Source organism: Macrobrachium nipponense, chromosome 6, assembly GCF_015104395.2.
Source record: "Macrobrachium nipponense isolate FS-2020 chromosome 6, ASM1510439v2, whole genome shotgun sequence".
Classification (NCBI taxonomy): Eukaryota; Metazoa; Arthropoda; class Malacostraca; order Decapoda; family Palaemonidae; genus Macrobrachium; species Macrobrachium nipponense.
The window spans coordinates 123,266,515-123,290,848 of record NC_061108.1 but is presented as its reverse complement, the minus strand read 5'-3'; the positions used below and the strand labels follow the sequence as shown (position 1 = coordinate 123,290,848).

The following is a 24,334-nucleotide window of genomic DNA, read 5'->3' as shown; positions in this document are numbered from 1 at the left end:
CCATTATACACCAGATTGTCAACCATAATTCTTTCAGTAAGTTGTTAAAAAATTTCTGGTTGATAACTTGGTACATTCCGGCGACAGAGAAGATAATTGTAGTTATGAGGTGATACGTTGAAGTACAGGGCCGAACCTATTCAGGATCCAGTGATAAACGTCGAAGATAGTAACATTCAGTAGTACGATGTCTGAAAAGTATGTCTTCCATTTTACACTGGCCACCTCAATGCTTCAGCCACCTACGTAAGGATGCAGCTCTGGCACTATTGGTTAGCTCATAGCCTCTTACGCAATGCGTGAAGTACTCCACATGCTTCCTTGAACGCACTAAATGGATTTGGGTTTTCCTTGAGACCTTCGGCTAGTTTTCTGTGAATGAGCTTCCCTGTATAATTCCTCGATGGGGTTGTATCCCATTTGGGTAAATTGGATTTTTAGGGCGAACAAAACAAGGCTTACTGATTTTGCCGTTTCAAAGGTCTCATTCTGGGCAGATGTAAGGGGAAGCTAGTCTACCACTGACACTGAGTATTATTTATTTATTTTTTTGTTTGTTTGTTTATGTATCAGTTTTGAAAATTAATAGTTTCTTTCTTTAAATCTTCATCTGAAAACACTTATGGACAGAGTCTACAGGCTATCAGTCCAAGAGGGCTCCAAAGGGGAATCAGGCTGCAGACTGGGGAGACAAGTTACAGGAAAGATATAGGTAACTAAATAAATATAACAAAATGAAATGAGTTACTGATAAAGACTCAAGTGATTCTGCCTTACACTTGTCGCCAATAATTTTCAGTGGCTTTTCAAAGCTGACACAAGTCTAGAAAGACCCTGTGGTAAGGGTGTAAGAATACTACCACCATAGATCCTGCGTGACGTAAAAGGTGACTATAAGGACAGCCGTTGCCTAGCAGGTGGACTTTTTAGGAAAAGGCTAGGCCCACTGCCAATGACTGAGGAAACTGCTGCCTTGCAGGTGGACTTTTTAGTCAAAGGCGAGGCCCACTGCCAATAACTGTGGTTGATGACAGCGGTCGTAAAAAACCCATTGCCAAACAATAAATCATGCCTGATAGGCGCATCAGGCAACCGACCCCTTAATGTAAGGATAACCGGTGGGAAAGAAGGTGTTTGTGGTTGTGGGATTGAGATGATAGAAGTAATTTTAGTTTTTCGTGAAGGGTAACAATTTGCAGAATTGACAGTTTTTATGGAAGTTTTCACTAGATTTTTTTTTCCGTAGCTGACAAAAAGGTTTAGAGAAGGATGGATGTCAACCTTACCCTCCCCGTTCCCCTACCTACCCCGCTCCTACTGGGGCGTACAAACCGGTTTGCAGGGGTTGGTGGCTGTGTCATGTCTCTCCTACTGTCACATATTATTTTTGTAGAATGTTGCTTACTCTCTCTCTCTCTCTCTCTCTAATACTCTTACTTGGTCGTCTTAGCTCCGTTTTGACGCGTCAGCATTTTGTTTTATGGAGACTTGTTACACAAATCCCTGGCCTAGTGGCTTGCTCATAAAAAGTCAGCTAAAAATAATGGTAGGAAGCTTTAGGAAAGTCAGTAGCATAAATTATTGAAGATGTCTCTCTCTCTCTCTCTCTCTCTCTCCTATACATAAATGAGCATGTGTGCCATATGTATATTCAAGTATTAGCGAGATTATCGTACACCGTCATGTTCACTCAATTCAACAGAGGACTTTCACGAATCGCGACTGTTGTTTGTTATGGCGTTTTGTCACCATCTTTAACATAGAATTCTATGTTTAACCCTTATTTATTTATTATATAAAGTTCAGGAATGCAGGAATGAGCTTTATCATACCTGTCACGTTTGGAAATGAAAGAAAAGACTGTCTATAATCCTCACTTTTTAGCAAAATAATCTTAGCCAAATTTAACAAAATAAACTTACATTTACGGTTTTTATTTTTTTTGTCTTGTGTTGTACAGTAAAATTCTATTTTTAACTAATTTTTTGTTATTTTGATAAACTGATATTTATGCTTCCATGTTCTTGATTTGTAATCCTAATTTTAATCCTTGCCTTCCAGATAAGCTTATATTTATGTCTTGTTTTATATTTGTTTTGATTTACCATGCATTCCTTTGGTAAGCCGAACACAAGCACCAAAATTTCCTTACTGTCTGTCTTATTCTTTCTCTCTCTCTCTTGACAGTAACAGGGCGGCCATGGCTCTTATGGTTCTGGTGGCTGTGGGCGTGTTGCCTGAAACTGTGGGCGCAATGCAAGCTCTTCTTCACCCTCATCGCGTTGTACCTGGCAATGGGTAAGTGGCATAATTTTCATAAGGTGGCCCTCACTAATCTTGCGTTTCCTCGTCTTCGATGTTTGAAGGCGATGTAGTACGTACAGTCGGTCTAAAGCCCCTATTACACTTATCCGGTTTCCTACGGCGCCGTCGGTCGCGACGCTAGCATATGTTCAAGCCGGAGCGTGTGATAGCAAATTGGCCGTATGAACGCTCACCCATGGCCGTCCGGATGAACTTTCGCCAGTACTAAAGTTGGCCGTACGGCCGTCGTACGTCACGACTGAGGACGTAGCGTGTAATTGCTCACCGTATGGTATGACATCAGTCTGAGGCTGCACCTGTACATTTATGAACCTTGGATACTCTGGAATAAAGTTTGAAACTTCTTTATTTTTTTAAATTAACCTGGTATGAATGTTTCATACTAAAACAAGAAATTAGTTATTTGTGCAAAATAAACTTGCCTTCAGATATTTTGGGCCTAAACATTTGCAGATTGCTGCACATGTTTCTGGGATTATTGCACTGAGAGAAGGCTGTGATATAATTGTTGTAAACTTTAGATCGCTATATGTTCTTCCTGTAGCAAGAAATCTCAAAGTGGCTGAAAGACGCTCATGTGGACTAATTGCTTCTCTCATGCAAGTGTCCTTTTTTTCTGTTAAAGGTGATACCTGACTTAAGAGTTCCAAATATGTGTCATGATTCTTTCGCATGTAGTTAAACCAGTCATCTTTTGCTAGTGCTAGTTCCTTCATTAAGTTAACATGAGAGTATTTTTGTTACGCAGCCAATGTTTGGACCAAATCTTCCTTTTTCTTGTTTTCACCTTCAAGCAGCACGCTAGAGCAATAGCAACGAGATTGTCGTCGAGAGAAGACATGTCACTCCTCCACCACAAACAGTGCCACACTCACCCACTTGCCACCGGCCGTTCAAATACGTGTAATAACTCTAGCCGTAGGCCAGAATTTTCCTACAGCGCCATAGGCCAGGTTGGCAGTAGGAAACCGGATACGTGTAATGGGGGCTTAAAGTCTAAGCTATGTCTAGAGAGTATATACCTTGGGTCTAAAGCAGTGATGCCAACCCCTCTAACCGTCCGCCCCCTACAGGAGACGAGAAATGATCCTACACAACTGAAAATGACCCAACATTCTGCGGCTATGATGATAAATAAATCTTTAGATTATGTTTATATGCAATGTCATGAATACTAACAAGCATATTGATCTAGACCTACCTTGTTACAATTACCCTACATCTGAAGATATTGCCCCGCTGTCTAAGATTTTGCCCTACGCGTAGGGCAATTACCCTACAGTTGGCAACACTGGTCTAAAGTTATGTCGGAGCTGTGTAGACGTCTTCCTTGTAGTACTTCTACCCATACCGGTAGACTGTAGAGTCCGGCATTCCGCGAAGCCTCAGAAATGCATTTCTTGCATCATGATAGACAGTGAGTCTATCAGTCGACTTGAAAGCTCTTTTATATTATCGCCATTACTTTTCGGAAAATGGGACGTTCCCTTGACGAAGATTGATGCTGGTATCGCGTTTTTATCCTTAACGCCAAGTAACTGCATTTGTTCCGTAACTTTGATGAACTGTATCTGCTCCTTAACTTTAAATTACTGTATATGCTCTTTAACTTTAATTTACTTGAACCTTAGCTTTAATTTACTATATTTTCTTTAACTTTAATATACTGTATCTCCTTAACTTTGATTAACTATATGTGCTCCGTAACTTTGATGAACTGTATCTGCACAATAACTTTAATTTACTGTGTGCTCCTTAACTGTAATTTACTGTATCTGAGCCTTAACTTTAATTAACTGTTATGTGTACCTTAACAATTAACTAACTGCTCCTTTACTGTAATTTACTGTATGTGCTCCTTAACTTTAATTAACTGTTGTTCCTTAACAATTAATGATCTGCTCCTTAACTGTAATTTACTGTATGTGCTCAATAACTTTAATTTAGTGTATGCATTCCTTAACAATTAACTGTTAACTTTAAGTAACTGTTATGTGTTACTTAACAATTAACTATCTGCTCCTTAACTGTAATGTACTGTATGTGCTCCTTAACTTTAATTCACTTTATGTGTTCCTTAACTTTAAATGACTGTATCTCCTCTTTAAATTTAATTAACTGTTTCTTAAGACATAAGTACATGAAGTTTATTTGAAGTGTTCGAAGGAGACGGTGCCGTTGTGAAGTGTCATTGTCAGTCTTGCGCACAGTGACCTGTCAACCAGAGTATCAGAACAGAGAGCATCCTCACTATTCAGATATAGGTACACATTTTCAAGGGGGTCTTTTTAAAAAAAAAACACTGATATCACTGACATTTACTGAAAGAAAAAAGCAAGAAAAGCCCCAGTTCAGTGAATATAAGAGATGTGAGCAACACACCGGGGAACACCTCATGCAGAATGCTCCAGTCCCTTCATCTCATGCAGTGTGTAAATTCGCTCTAGGTAAACAGAACTCTGTATCTCCAGACAGCGGTAATTGCACAAGCGAGCGGACGTTCATTCATTCTGCTGGGAAAAGGAGAAACTCCCTGAGGGAGATAAAATGTCTCAGAGGTATTCCTTCAAAGAGCGTACAATTTTTAAAAGCGTGGTTTCCACGAGGAATGTCGGCAACTGAGGCAGTGTTCAGAGAAGTGTCCAGCACGCACAAGACGCACCTCCAGTGAAGGTAAAAGCTATGTATATGCAGGACTTGTTTGGGCTGAAAAGATGGTTCTGGCAAGGTTCTCGTAAAATGAACCGACGCGTGAAATGGTTTCTTCACAAAGTGTATTGCAAATGAATACGTCATGAGAGCTTTCACATCAAGTGAGGCCCATTTCTTGTAAAGATGACGCATAATCAACAACAGTAAACCAGAAGCTACGAATGACCATAATTTTTTGGAAGAGAATAAAGCCATAAACAAATTCTGTCAAATGCCTCAAGGAATGCCAAGAAGAAAATTCTACAAGATTTCAGTGGTATTGTAAAGAAGGTCCCCTTTTGATCCTAACATACAGAAGGGTTTTCAGTGAGTTAGAAGTAAAAACTGAAGTAACGGAATGTTGGTTCACAGGATCAGAGCAGTCACCTTCTTTTGGATGACCTGAATCAGATAATGTTTCTGAGAGGCAGGATAGACTTGGGATTCAACAAGCAGAAAAAAAAAACTCAGGCACCAGCTTGTTTGCCAACTCCATGAAGAATCATACATGCAGCCCTTGTACAGATGACTCACAATCTTTAGGGGTGAAAACTCCCACACAACATGTGAGCTGAGAACTTTTGGTTTGGCATAAGAGGAGAGAGGGTGAACTAAGAGGATCAAGAGCTTTAGAACACCTGAGAGGGGAGCTGGCTGAAAAAGAGAAATGAGAACCAACAAGTGTGCCCTTTTCCATCCATCAGGTAGTACAATAGAAGGAAAGCAGTTTTTGCTTACTCGAGGAGTAAGCCTACAAACTAAATTATTGTTTTTGTTGTTGTTGTTGTTGGGGATAGAAAAGATCAATGGAAGAGCCTAAAAAGGTATGAAAAATGTTTCGTGTTGAGTTAAAGATACAGGAATTTTGTGGTAGGATATTTATAATCTATTTATTAGAATGAAAATGTAGTAAATAAGTAATGTGCATGTTAAGCAGTACATAAAAACTATTTCTAATAAAATGTAGTGTATTTAAATTAATTTTCGTTGGTGAAACAAGGCTCTATTTAACCGTAGCTTTTAGCACGTTTTAATTTACGTTTAAAGTTAGGAATATAATGTTTACAACTTATGCGTGAGGGGAAAATCTTGCATGCGTCCCGAGTAAGCTGGAGGTCAGATCATGCCTTGTTACAAAGAGTATTGAGATCTTCACTGGGAAAGGGACATGATCAAGGTGGCAGATATCTTCATTATATGAGAAAACTTCTCTGTTCTTTGACAAAATGGAAGCGTAAGTAAATAGCATCAAACTGATATGCAAATAAGGTCGAAGCTTCCCAATTTATCAGCCAGAACTCCATGGATGTCTCAGTCTCTATAATTATTTTTAGAAATCTAATGACTGAAAGCTCCTGAGTGTGGTTAACTTCGCCCGCTCACGTTTTTCTTGACATATATCAGACCCGTTTTCCGTGGGTTGCTGTGGTTATTCAGAGCACTGCGAACATTTTTTGTTTTTGTTTAAATAAAAAGGAAGTCCCAATCCGGAGCGTCAGTGCAGACATTACTACTAAGAGTTTCTTTCCGGTTTGACCTCTTGTATTAATTAACATTTCAGGGCTGTCTGAAAACTATGACAGAAAGATGTAATTAGAGCTGTAATGAATGAACTTCAAAAAAAAAAAAAAAATTTACTTTGATGACAGATTGAAGTTTCTTCGATTAATTTGCGCGTTTCTTGTATATTTGTATTTCAGTACTATTGTGCTGAGGTTGAGTGTATATTTCAAATACCTGTTGTTTTATAGTGAGATTGTGTGTGTTTCAAATACAGTTGTTTTAGTGAGATTGTGTTTATATTTCAAATACAGTTGTTTAAGTTAGATTATGTGTATATTTCAAATATGTTGTTTTAATGAGACTGTTTGAATATTTCAAATACTGATGGTCTAGTGAGATTGTTTCCATACTTCAAATACAGGTGTTTAAGTGAGATTGTTTGTATATTTCAAATACTGGTGTTTTAGTGAGATTGTTTGTATATTTCAAATACAGGTGTTTTAATGAGATTGTTTGTATATTTCAAATACAGGTATTTTAATGAGACTGTTTGTATATTTCAAATACAGTTGTTTTAGTGAGATTGTTCGTACATTTCAAATACTGTTGTTTTGGTGAGATTTTTTTTATTAATCATCAGTGGTCACCCTGGTAATTTTAGCATGCTTAAGCAGTGATATCGTAAACATTGTCGACTTGAAGCTCCCCTTTGGCTTAACATTGTTATTCGATATAGGAGCAGACGAGCGAAGACAACATACTTGAAAACGATACGGCGAGAGATGTCGTAGCAATTGGTTTAGGTCATGAGAGCACATTCGAAGTCTCTTTGGCATTCTTGCGGTTTCGCCGAGAAAGTTTTTTTTTTTTTTTTTTTTTATTCTATGAACTCCAGATACATGCCTCTTTTTCGTGGCTTTTTGAAGCCTTTGCTAGTCCAGCAAATATGTAAATTCTATTGGAGAGAGAGAGAGAGAGAGAGAGAGAGAGAGAGAGAGAGAGAGAGAGAGAGAGAGAGAGATAGCATATTCATCAGGAAGCAATCCAACTATATGAAACGGCCATGTTTTCATATATTTATTGGATGAGTAAAAAGTGTGGGACGAGACACTTTACTGAGGGAAGAGAGAGAGAGAGAGAGAGAGAGAAGAGAGAGAGAGAGAGAGAGAGAGAGAGCATATTCATCAAGGAGCAATCCAGCTATTTATATTTATATTTTTGTGTTACTTGCTTTAAAGGAAAAATATGGCATGCCTTAAAATCATGAATTTGTTTGCTTTTCATTGTTTGCTGTTACCTATACAACAAGAAGGGGTTCCTTTCAAAAGAATTGCTCATGATTATCCACAAAGTTTTTATAGTTAAGAGAATGTTATGGCTCGTTTCGCTGTTCCTTCAGAACTGCATTCTCAGTCCTAAAAGAGACGGTGCAGTTTTTATAGATATAAGAAAATTCTTTATGACGGCTTCCGTTGTTTCTTCATAGCAGCAATCTAAAGGAACAACGAATCGCGACTTATATTCTCTTAACTATAAATGCTGTAATGTCTGTTTTATGTTCAACAAATTTTATCCTATAATAAGGCTACATAATGTTTCCCACTTTTAAGAGTAAATAAGTGTTGTCTTCACTGAATATTTTGCGGCAAGACAACGCTGTCATTTCCTAAATTGTTTACAGAGAGGATGTCCTTGTTGGTGTTCGTCTCGTAAGTTAAGATAAAGTAGGTTATTTTTACATTCTTCGTCAATTTGCAGTGTTGCCAGCTGCGTTTCTTGTGGATGTGACTCACTTGAAATCAGTGACATTTTCTGCTTATTTTCTTATGATCAGATCAAAATGAAGTCATGATATATCTTTGCATATCCCTAAGATCTACTATGCTTTATCACATGATTGACCAGATAGCCACTTTTCCTTCTGTCGCTCTCCCAGTGACGTCCCTTTGTGATATCGTAAATCCCATGATAATGAAGCTGTGCAATTCTTAAGTAAGTCTACTGGACAATAAATTGTATTTCCAATGTCGAGTCAGACAACCGCCTAGAGCTTACATTAAAGATACCAACCATATCAGTGGTTGGGCCCCCTTGCCATCTCTCTCTCTCTCTCTCTCTCTCTCTCTCTCTCTCTCTCTCTCTCTCTCTCTCTCTCTTTCTTTCTTCTGAGTATCCGAGTATCACGTTTACACAGAAATGTTTACTCTTCCATCTACATCCAACATAAAATTTTATTTTTACTGTGAAAACTTCAGACTGCTTTAAATATATTTTATTGCCAACACCCTCTACATCGCATTTTTATGTTATAATTTTCTTTTAGGTCAATGTGCGCAACTTAAGAGATATTTTCTAAGAAACTTGCCTCATAAATGTTTCCAAAGGTTTAATACATTTACCTCATAAATGTTTCAGAGTATGTACTTTATCTACACCCCTTCCTTGTCTAAACTAACAATGTCCTTATCTGACCAGTCAGTCTTGTTATCCGTCTTACTGACTCCACGAAACGTCCCCAGTATGATTTCATCGTTGGTTTTGATATGGTTAGTCGCTTTGGAATGTTTCTCACCAGACGCCAGGTAGTCCCCAGGCCTGTCAGTCGTCCTGCTTCAGGAACTGTCTCCATTCTTGGCGATCTTCATAGAGCCACATCTCATCAACCTCCCGTAAACTGGAGCCTCTCCTTTCTACTCCTCTCTTTATGTTTTGTAGCCATCTCATTTTTGGTCTTCCTACCAGTCACCTTCCTTCCGGTGGCCATTCCAAAAACCTTAAAGGATATGGCTCCTCCTCCATTCTTTTGGTGTGTCCAAACCATCTAAGCTGTCCTCTCTCCACAAAATCTAGAATCCCCCCCACTCCCAGTTCTCTTCTAATGTCTTCATTTCGTACCCTCTCCAGTCTTGTTACACCTTATATGAGTCTTAGGGCTTTGGAATGTTTAAAGAATGGTATTGTTATATTTTATTTGGTCTCCTCTGAAGTAATTGAGGTAAAAAGTAACTGCGTGAAAGACTGCAGGGTGTTCTTGTCGAGGGTGTGTGTGTAATGAGCTTTGTGTACATAATGTTTTGTACTGTACCTAAAATAGAAGCTCCTCTGTGTTCTGGTCTGGGCTTGACTTGACTCTGACTGTCCGGTTCGATTAGAAATTTTGCAAATTAGAAATGACACGGGTCAGATAAGCCTTTTATATATTTTAATTGAAGATGCTTCCACTAACGCGCTCCTTTCTACAACCGAGCGTTTAATTTGTAATTTATGTAAGGGTTTTGTGGTCCTTGTCGATGTTGACCTAAATTTTGAAAGGTTTTGGAAGCAATAAATAAGTTTATTGGATTTTAACCCTTTCATAGCTGCATGTATATATATATATTTTAAAATTTTAGCACTCCTGTATTTTATATTTTTATTCTGTGATAGATACATGGAAGTTAGTAATATTTGCTCACATTGAAGGTTTATTAAAACATCTTTTATAAGATATGGCGTAGCCACTACATTCTCTTTTCATTTCAGCTTGCACCACCTACAAAAAACAGGAGAAGATCTTAGTGGTATGGCTCAAGAAGGTGATGCCCTCACACAAGGTCGACGATGTCTACCACGACTTGGCCGATGGGGTCATTTTTTGTGGCCTGATAGAGGCACTGGTGCCAGGGACATGTCCGAGACACGATCTTTTGCCTCGTGATCAACCCGCAGCAAATCTTCGACTGGCATCTCGCCTTGCTCTCTCGTATCTTGGAGTTACTGAGGTTGGTGGCAGATTTTGCAATTGTAGGCCTATAGGTTTTTAACACTATGTAGGTTTTTAACATTATGTAGCACTCTGGTAAGGTTTATTGATTGTTCTTCATCTTCAGATACTTATAAAGTAGAGGGACTTTATTAGTTTTGTATGGGTTGTTGGAATTGGAGTCATACGACTGATAAATACTGATGATCAAGATCAAAGAAATGGCTTTGATGTCATACTCTACTTAGAAATCTATGGTTACACTGTAGTGGGATGGTGAATATGAGGAACTATACTATACAGCATGTGAATGTGGTAGGGTAATATCCCTCATGCTTTAGCCAAACGCATACTCCAGTCAGTAAGTAGCAATGTGATCTTACAATATACAGATTATCTTAAATATTTTAAAGCAAGGAATATGATCAGAAGGTGCAGGGAAACACATCAGGTTTCAGTGTTGTCTTTATGGAGGAAGTCAGATTTTGACTCAGGTCGAAATTAATGTATTTGTGACTAAGAGTATATTATCTTCAACCGCTGAGCAACCTGAGAGACTGACATTTAGGACTAGCAGTCACCTAAGGCTACCACACGCAATCCAGTGTTCAGGTACATAAGCAAAACCTTTTGATAGAATAAACTTCCCATATTTCATTATTATAAATCAAACTGCAGTACTGCCTTAGTTGAACAGTTTGCAGCTTTAGGAAAGCTATCTGTATTAGACATAAGGTATAAAGATGCAATGCAGATTAGAAAAGCTGCTAAGATCATTTCCTTACTATACTCTGTTTTTTTCCATCTGTCCATCCGCCTTGGTGGTCGCGCATGGTAACACTGCGTTCCGGGCTTTAAATAGTTACGCTATGTGTAAGTTTTAGGTAAATAAAAGGATATCTGGGTGTACATCTGCAACTGAAAAGTGTTTTAATAATTTACTATATGCGAATTACACCGTTAGTAATATTCGAAATAGGATAATATTTAAAGCCCGGGACGCAGTGTTACAACCATGCGCAAACACCACAGGTGGATGGACAGATGGAAAAAACAGAGTATAGTCGAGACGTATTTTTCCTCTACTAAAACTTTTCTCTGGTTAAGCCTGTGTTATCACCATGGATATCCAGTAAGGAAAGTAAAATCTTTTGTCATTAAGGTATGGTATCTTATTTTAACTGTGTGAAACAAGTGCAGAGGGTCTTTGACGCAAATAGGCTAAGCGATAGGTAGACTAATCTTTCTAATTCACTTCTTCTGACACTCCTCGTGCCTCTGAAATTTATTGTGATTTGCTGAATTTCTGTACTTTGGGATGAAACGTTTACTATTCTATGTTAATATCGAATTCTCTGTTCTTTTCTCCTTTTCTCATAATTCTTGTTATTGGTTCTATCATTTCTGAAATTCCCACGTCTACAAACCCTCCTGTTTGACTCTCTTCTTAAACGATCACCAGCAAATTATAGGAAGCAGCTTATCCCACCTTGAATGAAATCCTAAATTTTAACAAAACATGAGACCTAGGCTGGTATCACTTCCCGATCTCTGATGGAATAACGTGAGATCTTCACTCTTGGATCTTGTGTTTTGAATTTCCTATATTATAATATTATAATACAAATGAATGGAGCTGTTAACTTGCCTTCCCGAATTTTGATACATATCACGGCTAGCTAAGGCGACATCTCGTGACAACTCCAGTCTCCACCATGCCGATAATGCTAATATTATACTATTACCAAATCGTCATTACTTTGTCATCTAGTGAACGTGCTTTTTGTCGAGTGTTTACGTGTTAAGCAACTTTGTTTCACAGGCAGCGTTGCCAGCACCTTCTGGCTTCTCGTTTGTTATACACAGGTTATTACTGAGACATTAACGAGTTGCCAGAGGTCTCTTTAGCTTGCTGTGATATGTACCTGAAAACCGCCAAGCCAACAGTAAGTAGCCATGATATTTCATAGGGCATTTAAGTTCAAGCACTCTTCCTGTTACCCTTTATTCTTAGCTTTATCCGTGTCACACAACTTATTGTAACGGATATTGAAAGAACTTGCAATAATTCTGCGATCAGTTCAGATTGGTTCGCAATATAATCTATACATATACTTCCTGTATGTCAGTAGGTTATGCTGGTGTTGATGTCAAAAAGTATTAATCGAGAAAAGTAGAAATTGCCTAATACAGTGTAATGTGCTTATCTCATGCTGCAGAAATCTTATCGTGTTCTCCAGACTTTTATATCGACAGGGATAACAGTATGAAAAAAAAAGACTTACGAGGTAAAGTATATCAGATTTTAAATCAGAGAGAGACTTACTTTTGTACCTAAGAAATAGAGGTTTATAGTTCTTTGGTGTAAACCGTAACAACACTACTTATTTTAATGATAAACTAGGTGACACAACTTTGTTATGCAGAGCAACGTTTACTTTGTTTGTTGTACTAAGATTGATGCGCAAAGTTCTTGAATGTGCTTTGTCTAAACTTTCGGAGGAGAATCAAAAGACTAAATGGAAAAAGCTTTTCCACATAGTATTCAAGATAGCGTCTCTCCAGATAGATTTTAGACGAGTATTTATAGATTTTAGGCGAGTTTATATAGATTTCAGCGAGTTTTCGTAGCTTTTAGATCAGTTTTTGTAGATTTCAACTAGTTGTTATAGATTACATACTAGTTTTTTTAGACTTAAACCCACTTTTTATAAATTTTAGATTAGTTTTTGTTGATTTTGGACCATTTTTCTTATAGATTTTAGACCAGTTTTTATAGGTTTTAGGCCACTTATTATAGATTTTAGACCAGGTTTTACAGAATGTAGACCAGTTGTTATAGGTTTTATACCAATTTTTATAGATTTTAGGCCAGTTTTTATAGGTTTTAGACCAGTTATTAAAGATTTTAGACCAGGTTTTATACGTTTTATAGATTTAGACCAGTTTTTATAGGTTTTAGACCAAATTTTATAGATGTTAGACCCGTTTTCTATAGGTTTTATACCAATTTTTATAGATTCTAGGCCACTTTTCACAAACGTACCAAAAATTCAAGGATTCCTAAGCCACAAGGCCAATACTTGCGGTGAAATTTGACACTCGGCAATCGTGGAGACCTTTCTTGACCCGGGACATAATCCTTCGACGAGGCTCTTGCAACTCGGCGTTAATAAGGAACATGTAATTCTGTATGTGTGAAGTGCACTACTAGTTTTGACAGTTTTAAAGTGTTAAGGGATTTTTATAATACTAATGGTGATCAAGTTAACGCAGCAGTATACTTTTTGGAACTTGTAGATGCGTAGCATTCTTTTCTGTTTGTTTTAACTTATTTATTATTTTCTTTTATTTTCACAAGAATGCGTAGATACTAATGAAAGCCATCATAATTATATTATTATTGATACTTCGTATGTCAAAAGATTTTTTTTAAGCTAGCAACGAAAACGATGCTTCAAGTGGGAAAGAAGGATTCACTGATCCTTAAGGGTTCTTCGGAAAATGAAATGAAAGAAATAAGACTTTATATCGTTTTTGAGGATGAGTTTGTACCAGGATCACCCCCCCTCCCCCCCCCCCCTCTCTCTCTCTCTCTCTCTCTCTCTCTCTCTCTCTCTCTCTCTCTCTCTCTCACAGAGTAACGTTTAACTTGACGGCCATAACACCGATAACTCGGTGTTGGAAGCGGCGAAGCCTTACCGAGGAGCGTGTTGTGAAGTCCAAACATTATAATTAGGTTACAAAGACGGGTCACGTGGCCCTGCATTTACAATATGTTCAATTTTCGTCGAAATCACCTTCGACTCAGTGCACCAGGTTACCTGCGACTTTATTATTTTTAAGAGGAAATCGGTATAAAAGGGTTTGATAATACTACAGAAAAAATATTTACATTAAAATACATAGATTATTTGTAAAAAGTACGAGATAAGATTTTTGTTAAATTCTAGTAAATTTAAGTCAACTTGGATAACATTCTGAATGTAATTCTGTTAAAATTGTAAAATATTGTATATTTTCTCTAATAAAAGGTAAAAAAATTATACTGCACCGTTAAAATCATTTGATGACTACGGGAGTTAAGAGATTTTTTTCCTGTATGATTGTAGGAGAGAGAGAGAGAGAGAGAGAGAGAGAGAGAGAGAGAGAGTGAAAGTGAACGTGAAGCTCGTTACCATTTAGGGAAAGAGAGCAGCTGGCTGAGGTAGTCTGTATAGTGTAGTTGTTGTTATATTGTCGAACGGGTTACTCTCTTTTAACACTGGCAGGCATCGTCCTGTTTTGATGTATTGAATGCAGTACATTGTGTATTCGTGTATATATACTATATATGCATGTACAGCTATAGTATATATAGTATATACAGTATATATATTTATGTATGTGTAATACATACATACATCTCCAGTATAAAAGGCCCATTAAAACACTCTGGTTTAAAGCTGATGACTATATTTCGGTGGACTGACTCCCACCCTTATGAAGTAGTCCATCGAAATATAGTCCTTAGCTTTAGACCAGAGTGTTTTAATGGGCATTTTATACTTGGGACGCATCCTGTTTTAACAAACGAATTTATTAGCATACACGCACATACACACACACACACATACATACATATATAATATATATATTGTTACGAAGTGCCAAGTATCTGGTCACCATTCATCAATTATTACCTCACCAAAAGCCAGACACCTGAACCCTCATAACAGGTACTAAACGACTGAATACTCTAAAGGCAACAGTGATCCCTTAACAACTTACCAGTATTGCAGAAAATCAGACTAAGTTCATCAAAACAGGTGTGAGGTAATCTTGTAAGTAATTAAATTAATCAAAAGGCATCACTCCATCAACAACTTTAAAAGTCTAAGTATTTCCCTGATTTCAGAAGTCTAAGTACTTCCCTAGTTCTAAGTCACTTCAAGTAAATTGAAGGAAAGCAAATCAATTACCACTCTATGTTTCTACCTAACATAAATATAATCAAATGCAAATATACTGGTTAGAAATGAAATACTTATAAAAATTTTGAATACAAAAATTTATTATTAAATTCAAAATTTATAAGTAAAATTCACAATATCAGGGAAAATTACTGTTACTTGAAAACAAAGTAAAGTTTAATTAATTCTTGAATCAAATTAAGTAAAATTAAATCAAATTTAATTAATCACAAAATTCAAGAAAATTAATTGAATTGAAATTCAAAAGTGTTTGGCAATAATTGAAAATTTGAAATTAATTCACAAGTGCTAAACAATAATAAAACTTGAAAAGAATTCTAAGTAAATGCAAATTAATTCACAAGTGTTAAATTTAATTAAATGTGCAATGATTAAGCAATGAAAATAACTAAGTCAATTAAATTGTGAATCCAAATGAAAATATAAAATAAAAAGGCACACTTCAATAAGAAAATGAACAAGTGCACAAACAATGGAACAAACGCAAAACACAAAAAATTTGCAATATGTAAAAGTGTAAATCTTTTTCACTCAAAACATTGTAACCATCAGTTTTTACCAAACCTTCGTAACCATCTGTTATTAGTTAACCAATGTTCCTATCAGTTATTAGTCTACCACAGTTTCTATCCGTTATTAGTTATTAGTTGCAACTAATAAAAATATAACACACTTTACCTTTTTGGTATACCAATTTCTTTCTTTACTGCAGGCTTGTTTCACTTTACCAAAAACAGGTGCCGTTACGAAACAATGTTTGTTCAGATTCCACAAAAAATACTAAATAACACTGAATAAACTCTAAGAAATATCAAATATGAAATCCTCAAGTTACGAGTGAGAGAGAGAGAGAGGGAGATCTGATCGCCTTGAGGTTCTAAGATATAATGAATTCTCTTCCCTTGTGGAAACTGGACAGAGGAGATGACAAAACGTTTTGAGACAATAACTCTTCCAGAAGCTTCGAAATCTTACGCAATTTTACATAAGAATTGTGCAACCCGCACTTGGTACTTGGCAAAGACATACACGTATGAGACGATTCTGTTAAAAAAAAGACACGTACTCGACTCAGATCGACACAGAGGCGAAGCCCTTATCACTTGATGACAGATTTTCAAAACACAAATGAAGATTTGAGCTCGCTTATCAAACTCGTTGACAGATTAGGAAAGCAAACGAATCTCGCAGACCCTCTAATCTCACAGTGCTGACATAAAAGGGAAACAACCGTAGTTTCGAACGGACAAAGAAAATCTCTCTCTTTTTACATTCTACGTTATATATATATTCTTTTACAATATGTTATACGAAATCTGAACACACATTTTAAAACATCCTATCTCTAAGTTATCTAGGAATCTGAAAAAATGTTGCACAATTCTACATAACATTTAATACAGTCACAGAGGAGAGATATGCATTTCGAAAGTAGCAACATATAATATATATATATATATATATATATATATATATATATATATATATATATATATATATATATATATATACGTATATGCAAAGAAACTAGGCCACAAATACCGTTTAATATATAAATCATGCGTTTTTCCTCAACATTAAGCTGCTCTCCTTATAAACACATACCAATCATATTGAGAGTATTGAATGCAAATCAAAGGTAAAAAATTTTAAGTTGGTGAGGTGAACCGCTTGCAAGTTGTAAATGGCAAAAGAAATACTGAAATGGTAAGAGAAATGTGGAGAAACCAGGCCAGATACTGGAAGAGGTTGAGATGATAGCACCTCTGTGGCATGATCGGTATGGTCTTGGCCTGCCACCTCAATGGCCTGCCACCTCGGTGGCTGCGGCATTCCACTGAGAGGTTAGAGATGTGCATTTCTGGTGATAGAAGTTCACTCTCGACCTGGTTTGGAAGTCACGTAAAGCCGTTGGTCCCGTTGCAGAATATCCACTGGTTCCATGCAACGTAAAAACACCATACAAACAACACAAGCAAACAATAGTTGATATGGTCCAGTCATGTGGAAAGAATGGATGGCGGTAAGATATATATATATTGTAAACCTAGTTTTATAAACCAAGGTTTATGAACTTCGAAAGGTTGGTGGGAAGAAGTGAAGGTGGAGAGGAAGACCTAGAGAGGTTTGGCTAGCAAGAGCTATTGGAAAGGAAGGGCCTTAATATCCGGAGGCGTGAAAGTAACTGCTTAGGTGGGCTTGTTGCTCTGCTGCTGGTGAGCCCTTTGTTTTTGCAGGAGCATGAAGCAGCCGATGTGGAAATTCGACTGAACAGTGGGTTCATCAGTGAATCTGCAGTTGAATTATGATTATATATATGTATACAGTACGAATAACTTGATCATGAATATGTATACGGTACGAATAACTTGATCACGAAATATATAAAACCTGATGCTATGTATAAAGGTAATGCCACTGAGAAAAAATGAGAAGACGAGAAATGCCGAGATCTTTCGGTCTACACGACCCTTTACTTGAGGCACAAATGATCAGAACAGAGCAGAAACAGTACAAGTAGGCTTAGTATACAAACTGACATTAAAGGATTAACATAAGGTCCAATTCACTTTAAAGAAACAATTCTTATGTTTGAGTAAAAATTGTTGTATCTACAAATGAATGTTATTTCTATCACCAATATCTTATTTCTCCACAGGATTTGACCAGTGCACAAGGCGATTGTGAAACCAGAATAGCTACAATTAAGTTCTTAAATGGAATTAGGTACGCTGCTCTCCGAAGACAGTTATTCGGGGGTTTGCCAGTCACCCCAGATACAGTTGCACAAACTCTCGGTGATCATGAGGTAAGGAGTTTGCATTTAAGAAAAGGGGGATGAAATGAAAGGAATTGAAAGAAAAAAAACTAGCTTATTATCTTGGTGTTTATTTTTCAGAAATAAAGTCACGGTACTAAGACATCAAATAACGATGGAAATTTTTTGTACCTTAGTAAAGGTAGTCTTGCATTTTCATTTAATTTCGACCTAGGACGAGTAACACTATTCCATTCATCAATCCCTTGAACTGGAAATAGTTTCAAGCGCCTGCTCGTCTCTTAATTTTCAAAGGCAAGTGACTTTAATGGAGCCAAAAGAAAATTACTTGCATAAGAGCTGGATAATATTTAGGATAAGCATGAGGTGTCAGTCATGTCTAGCAATGAGGAATGGAATGGAATATAAAATTTAGGCCAAAGCCAAGGGCTGGAAACTATGAGGTCATTCATCACTGAAAGGGAAATTTTGAGAGTAAAAAGGTTTCAAAGGTGTGACAGGAGGAAAACCTCGCGATTGCTTTATGAGTTACAATTCCATATTGCTTCTGTGGATCCCTGGCCCCTGGTTCAACCACCAAATCCTCGGTGGGCGCGAGTTCGATTCTTGGGCATTCCGTTGAGGTGTGAGAGATGTGTATTTCTGGTGATAGAAGTTCACTCTCGACGTGGTTCGGAAGTCACATAAAGCCATTGGTCCCGTTGCTGAATAACCCCTGGTTCCATGCAACGTAAAAGCAACATACAAACAAACAAACAAACAACCATCAAATGGCCTTCTTTTTCAGTTCCTGATTTGGCAAAGAGGGAGTGATTTTCAGATATGTTAGAGAGCCTTTTCACATCCCGAGTCAGATTTAGAGAATTCTTCCATTTCCAGAACATTGTAGATAAAATAGGATTTAATTGATCTCTCCTTAGGACAATTTGTTGCGCTGCCTTTCATTACAGTTACTGTTTCTAGTTGTTTTGTTGTTTTGCCTCCATGTAAACATTTGCTTCGAGTGGGCTTTCAAGACATGGTGATATAGCACCTATCACTGAGCCAGGCTCAAAGAAACCGTGTTGAAAATATTATTTTGGCTTGACCTAAATTGGTCTCGAAATAAAACGTTCTATGGCACTGATTGTTTGATCTCAGCATAATGATGCTGCTGTGAGAGACCATTAGGTAGCCATGTAAATTTAAATGATTCATTACAACTGATTTTTTTTATTTTTTTAACCTACTTTATTACTACATTTGACCTCTGATTGCTCCCTCCATAGCAGTATTAAACAATTATGGAAACGACACATCTTATCTTAGATTTTCTTGTACACCAAACTAGTCACCCTCACTTTTAAATTTTTTAACTTATGGTATGCTTATTTTTCTTAAAGAAGAGAAAAACTTCTATTATTTTTTTACATCAATCAACATCCTATACGTAGTTCCTTTTATCAGTTATTTCATCAACTATTTACAGTTTTATATTTTTACTAGAAAAAACATTTACACAGCTTTCATTATAAAGAAAAATCCCAGCGACACAAAGGCCTCGTCTGTACCCTCACTTCTCTTCTCCGCCAAACCTGTTATCTGCTTTACTTCTAACATCTGTTAAGAACTGTATTCCCTTCTAATTCTCACACATGCCTCTGTCACCTCGCCATTATGCAGAAGTGTTTTTTTTTTCAATCATTCCGTGACTAGGGCACATTAATAAGCGTGACACAAAAAATAATTCCCATAAAGAAGCATATTTCCCTTTCCATTATTCTCCACACCCTTTTCTTTGAAAACTTCCCGTAACCCAAACATATTTGACTTTTATGGAGGTTTTTACCACCGAAAATACAAGTGTACAAGAGATGAGTGATTATGAAAAGAGCCTACACACATTGTGATGTGTATTAGCATTGTTTACCTGTAATATATTTTGGCTTCTTGTTGACTTAGTTTTTTATTTAAAGGTCCTCGCTCGTGGTATGGGACTTCAGATGGCTGTGGTGGGCAGGAAAGCAAGGTTTGCGCTCTACATGAATCAGAACATTGACCTCGATTTAGTGGTTGAAGTGAAATCAGATCGAGGTGATTATTGTAGTCATCACATCACAAGTCGTTCTCCTTCCCGTTCCAGGAACACCTCAAATACGAAACTAAAGGCAAGTGCATGGTTTCTATTTCTTATTAGAGGCTAGCAGACTGTTGGAACCTATGACCTACCTAGTTTTCCCACTAATTGTGCCGAGATTAACCTTTCAAAATAATTCACAAATTATATTCCCTTTCATTTTTGAATGACATCATTGGCCATCATTTAAGAAAATAATAACTACTAATTACTTTAGATGTCTATTTGTATAGGCTTTTTTTTAAATTTTGCCCTTGGAAAATTTGTTAAAATCTATTAATTTTTCTGAATGTTGTCAAGAGTCAGAGCTTCAGGTAAGCTGTTATCAAAAAAATACCCTTGGCAGTCTCACGTTGAGACTCCCTGTCTCTGACACCTGTTAGGTATGAATTTTTATCACATCACCGTGATTCATAAACATGCATTAAGCTATAAATGCCCTTTAATATCCAATTCGCTGTACCTCGGAATTAGTATATTTTCATACATGTTAACCGAACGGGAATTTTTTAGTTACTAATTCCGTACTCTCGTGGATTCAGAACTAGCGCACAGAGGAGAAATCAGGACTTCAGTGAAGGTACCGACTCGGCCAGCAAGTGAAAACTGAATATTTTATTTATGATCAATGATACGTGGAACTCAATGAACTTATATAGCAATTTTTATCTATCAAAAATGTTCAAGAATCACACGTCATCATAGCAACATACTCTTGCAGCACTCAAAAGTCGTGTTTTATTTAAAACTGATATACCCATACTGTCAACAATGATGGTAACTCAAAGAGACGAGACAGGTAGTTCCTATCATAGGGACATTTTGTTGCATTCCAAAACTTTGAATAGGGTACCTTCATTCTAGCTATATGGAGTTCTTTAGAGCTAGCTTATTTTTTATTACATCTATTTGGAACATTTTGGTCCTCTTACACAGAAATTATATGAGAAAAAATATGGAGCATGTTAACCTTAAAATTGCCATCTTGTCCTTTGTATTATTTGTGCTCCTTTGTCATATTGGCCTAAGTGAAATTATTTCTAATCGTGGAACTACTTCGCTGACGAACTCAAACATAGAATAACCTTGCACACGTGTCATACAGGAACGACATAACATTCCCCTGGAGTATGAAGTTTCCAAGTCTGAAATACGAGTGGCATGGATTCCTCTCCAGCAATCACGTCACAACTTAGCCATCATTTGGAGGGGGCAGCACATTCTTGGGTCGCCTTATCTGGTCACTGTAGATGAATCGCAAGTGAGTATATGTTATCTACGCGTCATTTACTTCGAGGTGCTGTACTAGACATGGCTGAAGCTCCTTGGAATGTCATGTTTAGTACTAGCCCCTCGGGGATTAAAATATTACATACACCAATTTATATATTATGTGGTCGGCAAATTATATTACCAAACAATAACTTCGTGTGGCCGTCTACTTTACATTTACCACACGGTGTTTGGTACTAGCACCTGGGAGTAAGTGACGCGTAGATAACAAACCAAAGTAGCATCGAGTATAGTATGGATGGTCATTGTTTATATGAGTAGTAATTCATAATTTTCTCGAATCTTTGAAAGGACTTAATACATTTGACTTTTATCTCTGAATTGGATTAGTATATCTCTAAAGTCGAACAGGTTGTTATGATTATCATCATAAGCATTATCATCGTCGTGTGAGAATTGTCATCATAGTAGCTTGTGGCACTTTACATACTCAGTTTTCTTGAAGTTATGGATTATAAACTTTATTTAATACGATGACGACAGGTTTATAAGAATCAGGATTATTCCGTTTCTAATCTGTTGCTTTTGCAGTTTTCTTCCGTGCCATCATGTTTCAGACGCTTTTGTGAATTATAATTACTAATGCTTTTGTCTTCTCTTGAAAGTTTTCAATAGGTGCAGATTTACCAACCTGTCGGCTGTTCTTGTACCTGTTAAAGTATGTTTTACTTGTAGGATTATTTTGTTTCTAAAGTGTATGAAATTGGTCTTTTTAAGTTACTAAGTCTTGGCCAATATATTTCACAAGATGAATTATTAAAAAGGTTTTAAAGCAGAGGAAAATTCTAATTCTTTTCAGGACCATTGAGTTACTATAGTAGATTCACATCAACCTTGCATTTGATGTTTAGGCCCATCTCTTACGATGCTCCTGATTGGCTGTTGGTAAACCAATCGCAGGGTTGGAAACTCTGTCTTTCGAGAGAATTCACATAGGCAGGATGTATGTTCCACCTCTCCTGAGGTATACGTCTTTCAAAAGTATCCCTCATGAGATGTAGGACATACATCCTGCCCATGTGAACACTCGAGAAAGACTGAGAGATTCCAGCCCTATGATTGGTTTATCAACAGCTAATCAGGAGCGTCGTAAGGGACGGGCCTTAACATCAAATCCACGGTTGATGTGAATCTACTATAGTTTGAATACGGTCGTGTGAGGTCTGACACATTTTCATTAACTGTTATATAAATCACTCCCCTGGGTACCCATGAGATCTTCGTCAACTCTGAGTGACAAGTTGTTGGTTTTACGTTGTTTCTGAAACTGGTACTATTTACTGAGACTTCTCTTGTCTCCAGGTAGAGGGGCAGGATGTGCTTGCCTTTTAAGGAACACAGTCTTTTTTGATGTTGAAAAAGTTAATATTTATTTATTGTATTTTGTGTCTGAACTTAAATAGCACAACTCCCCTGGACCAAGAAGACAATTTTTGAGGCCTTTGGGCAACGACGAGCAAAAGACGGCAAACCCTTCCAGGACTTCAGAATCCCCTCAGCTTATTTCTGCGAAAGGACAAGCTGGTGCCTTGAGGTAAGCTTAATGGAACTACTGAATGGTTATCAGATCAAAAGTCTGAAGTCTATAAAGTTTTGAACTTTAATGAAAAGTTGTCATTCTCAAGAGTAGAAACCTAGATTAAGATTGGAAGTACTCTTTATAACCTATCATATGCAAAATCTTGAAATTTACATAGTTCCAACCAAATTGTGTTTGTCTTCTCATCGTAACTGAATGCAAAAATGCTGAGCTGAGCTTGTATTGTTTGCAATTAAGTTTTATAGTGCATGATGTTTATGTCACATCAATTGCAATTTAACTGTGACCCTTAGTTATCTAATGCTTTTATTGCAAAATCACGTGTGAGAAATGCAAAACTGTTGGAACATATGTTTCTCTGCGCATATATTCGAAGCGTATGTGGTTCCTGTGTCGATGAATTTTACATCGTTGTTTACTTTATCGAAAGGTTTATGAGTATTTTGCGAAGAAGAGTGGTGAGGAGGGTAGTTCACGTCGGTGACCAAGAAGTTGTGTTGAAAGGCAACGAAAGTATTGGATATTCTTCACGAGCTCGTCAGGTTAGTTTTCCTCTCTCTCCTTTTCGTGTTGGACTACATAAACTTTTGAGGAAACTTTCTGTCATGAAGCTGTCATAAACCTGAAAGAGACTCATTTTGACTAACTCATATTTGAACTAAAGACATAAATCATGATCCGGAGGCTGTATTCCAAAACAATGTAGAATAACTAATAAATTGTGTCCTTAACTTTACAATGGAAAGGAGCTAGCACATTACTGATATCACAGAGCTTAATTAGTCCCTGTTGTAGAATTTTGCGCACAGTGTACTAAGCATTTTATGAGCTGAAGTATTTATGTAACTTGAAGTAAAAGTAAAATATCGAAGAAGGAGATTATGTATGTTGATGTGGATAGGTGTAGATAGTAAAGATTTTGCAAAGTAATGGTAAATGCTTCACTTTACCATCCTGAGCGATGGGTATAATTCTCGATTTCTTCAGACCTTTCTCAAATCAAGGGAACACTCTTAATACCTTTCAGTTCTTCCGAATTATAAATCATTTTCACTACAAGCTCAGCATCCATTCTTTCCACATGATCGAACCATCGAAAAACTCTAACCCACTTTTCACTTAACCGTGTTACCAGGTATCAGCACATATCCTCATATCTTACCATTTCATTAGTTTTATCCCACACGTACTCTACTCCTACTTTTTTAACATCCACTTCTTTCTTCCACAAAGAAGAATTTGCTTAACAGTCCATTACTGTGGTTGGTATGGTATTAGCGTCCCACCTCGGTGGTCGCGGGTTCGATTCTCGGCCATTCCATTGAGGAGTGAGAGATGTGTATTTCTGGTAATAGAAGTTCACTCTGGACGT

General features: G+C 37.1%; 1 protein-coding gene across 1 annotated transcript in view; it reads left to right on the top strand.

Annotated features, from left to right (window-relative positions):
* The window catches only part of LOC135216105 (uncharacterized), a 78,632-nt gene that overhangs the window by 19,022 nt on the left and 35,276 nt on the right, over positions 1-24,334 (top strand). The window contains exons 2-8 of the mRNA XM_064251143.1: positions 2,188-2,298; positions 10,042-10,280; positions 17,894-18,043; positions 19,969-20,160; positions 21,235-21,390; positions 22,826-22,956; positions 23,393-23,504. Of these exons, the coding sequence (XP_064107213.1) occupies positions 2,188-2,298; positions 10,042-10,280; positions 17,894-18,043; positions 19,969-20,160; positions 21,235-21,390; positions 22,826-22,956; positions 23,393-23,504 (1,091 nt within the window). The remainder of the gene's footprint in view (positions 1-2,187; positions 2,299-10,041; positions 10,281-17,893; positions 18,044-19,968; positions 20,161-21,234; positions 21,391-22,825; positions 22,957-23,392; positions 23,505-24,334) is intronic.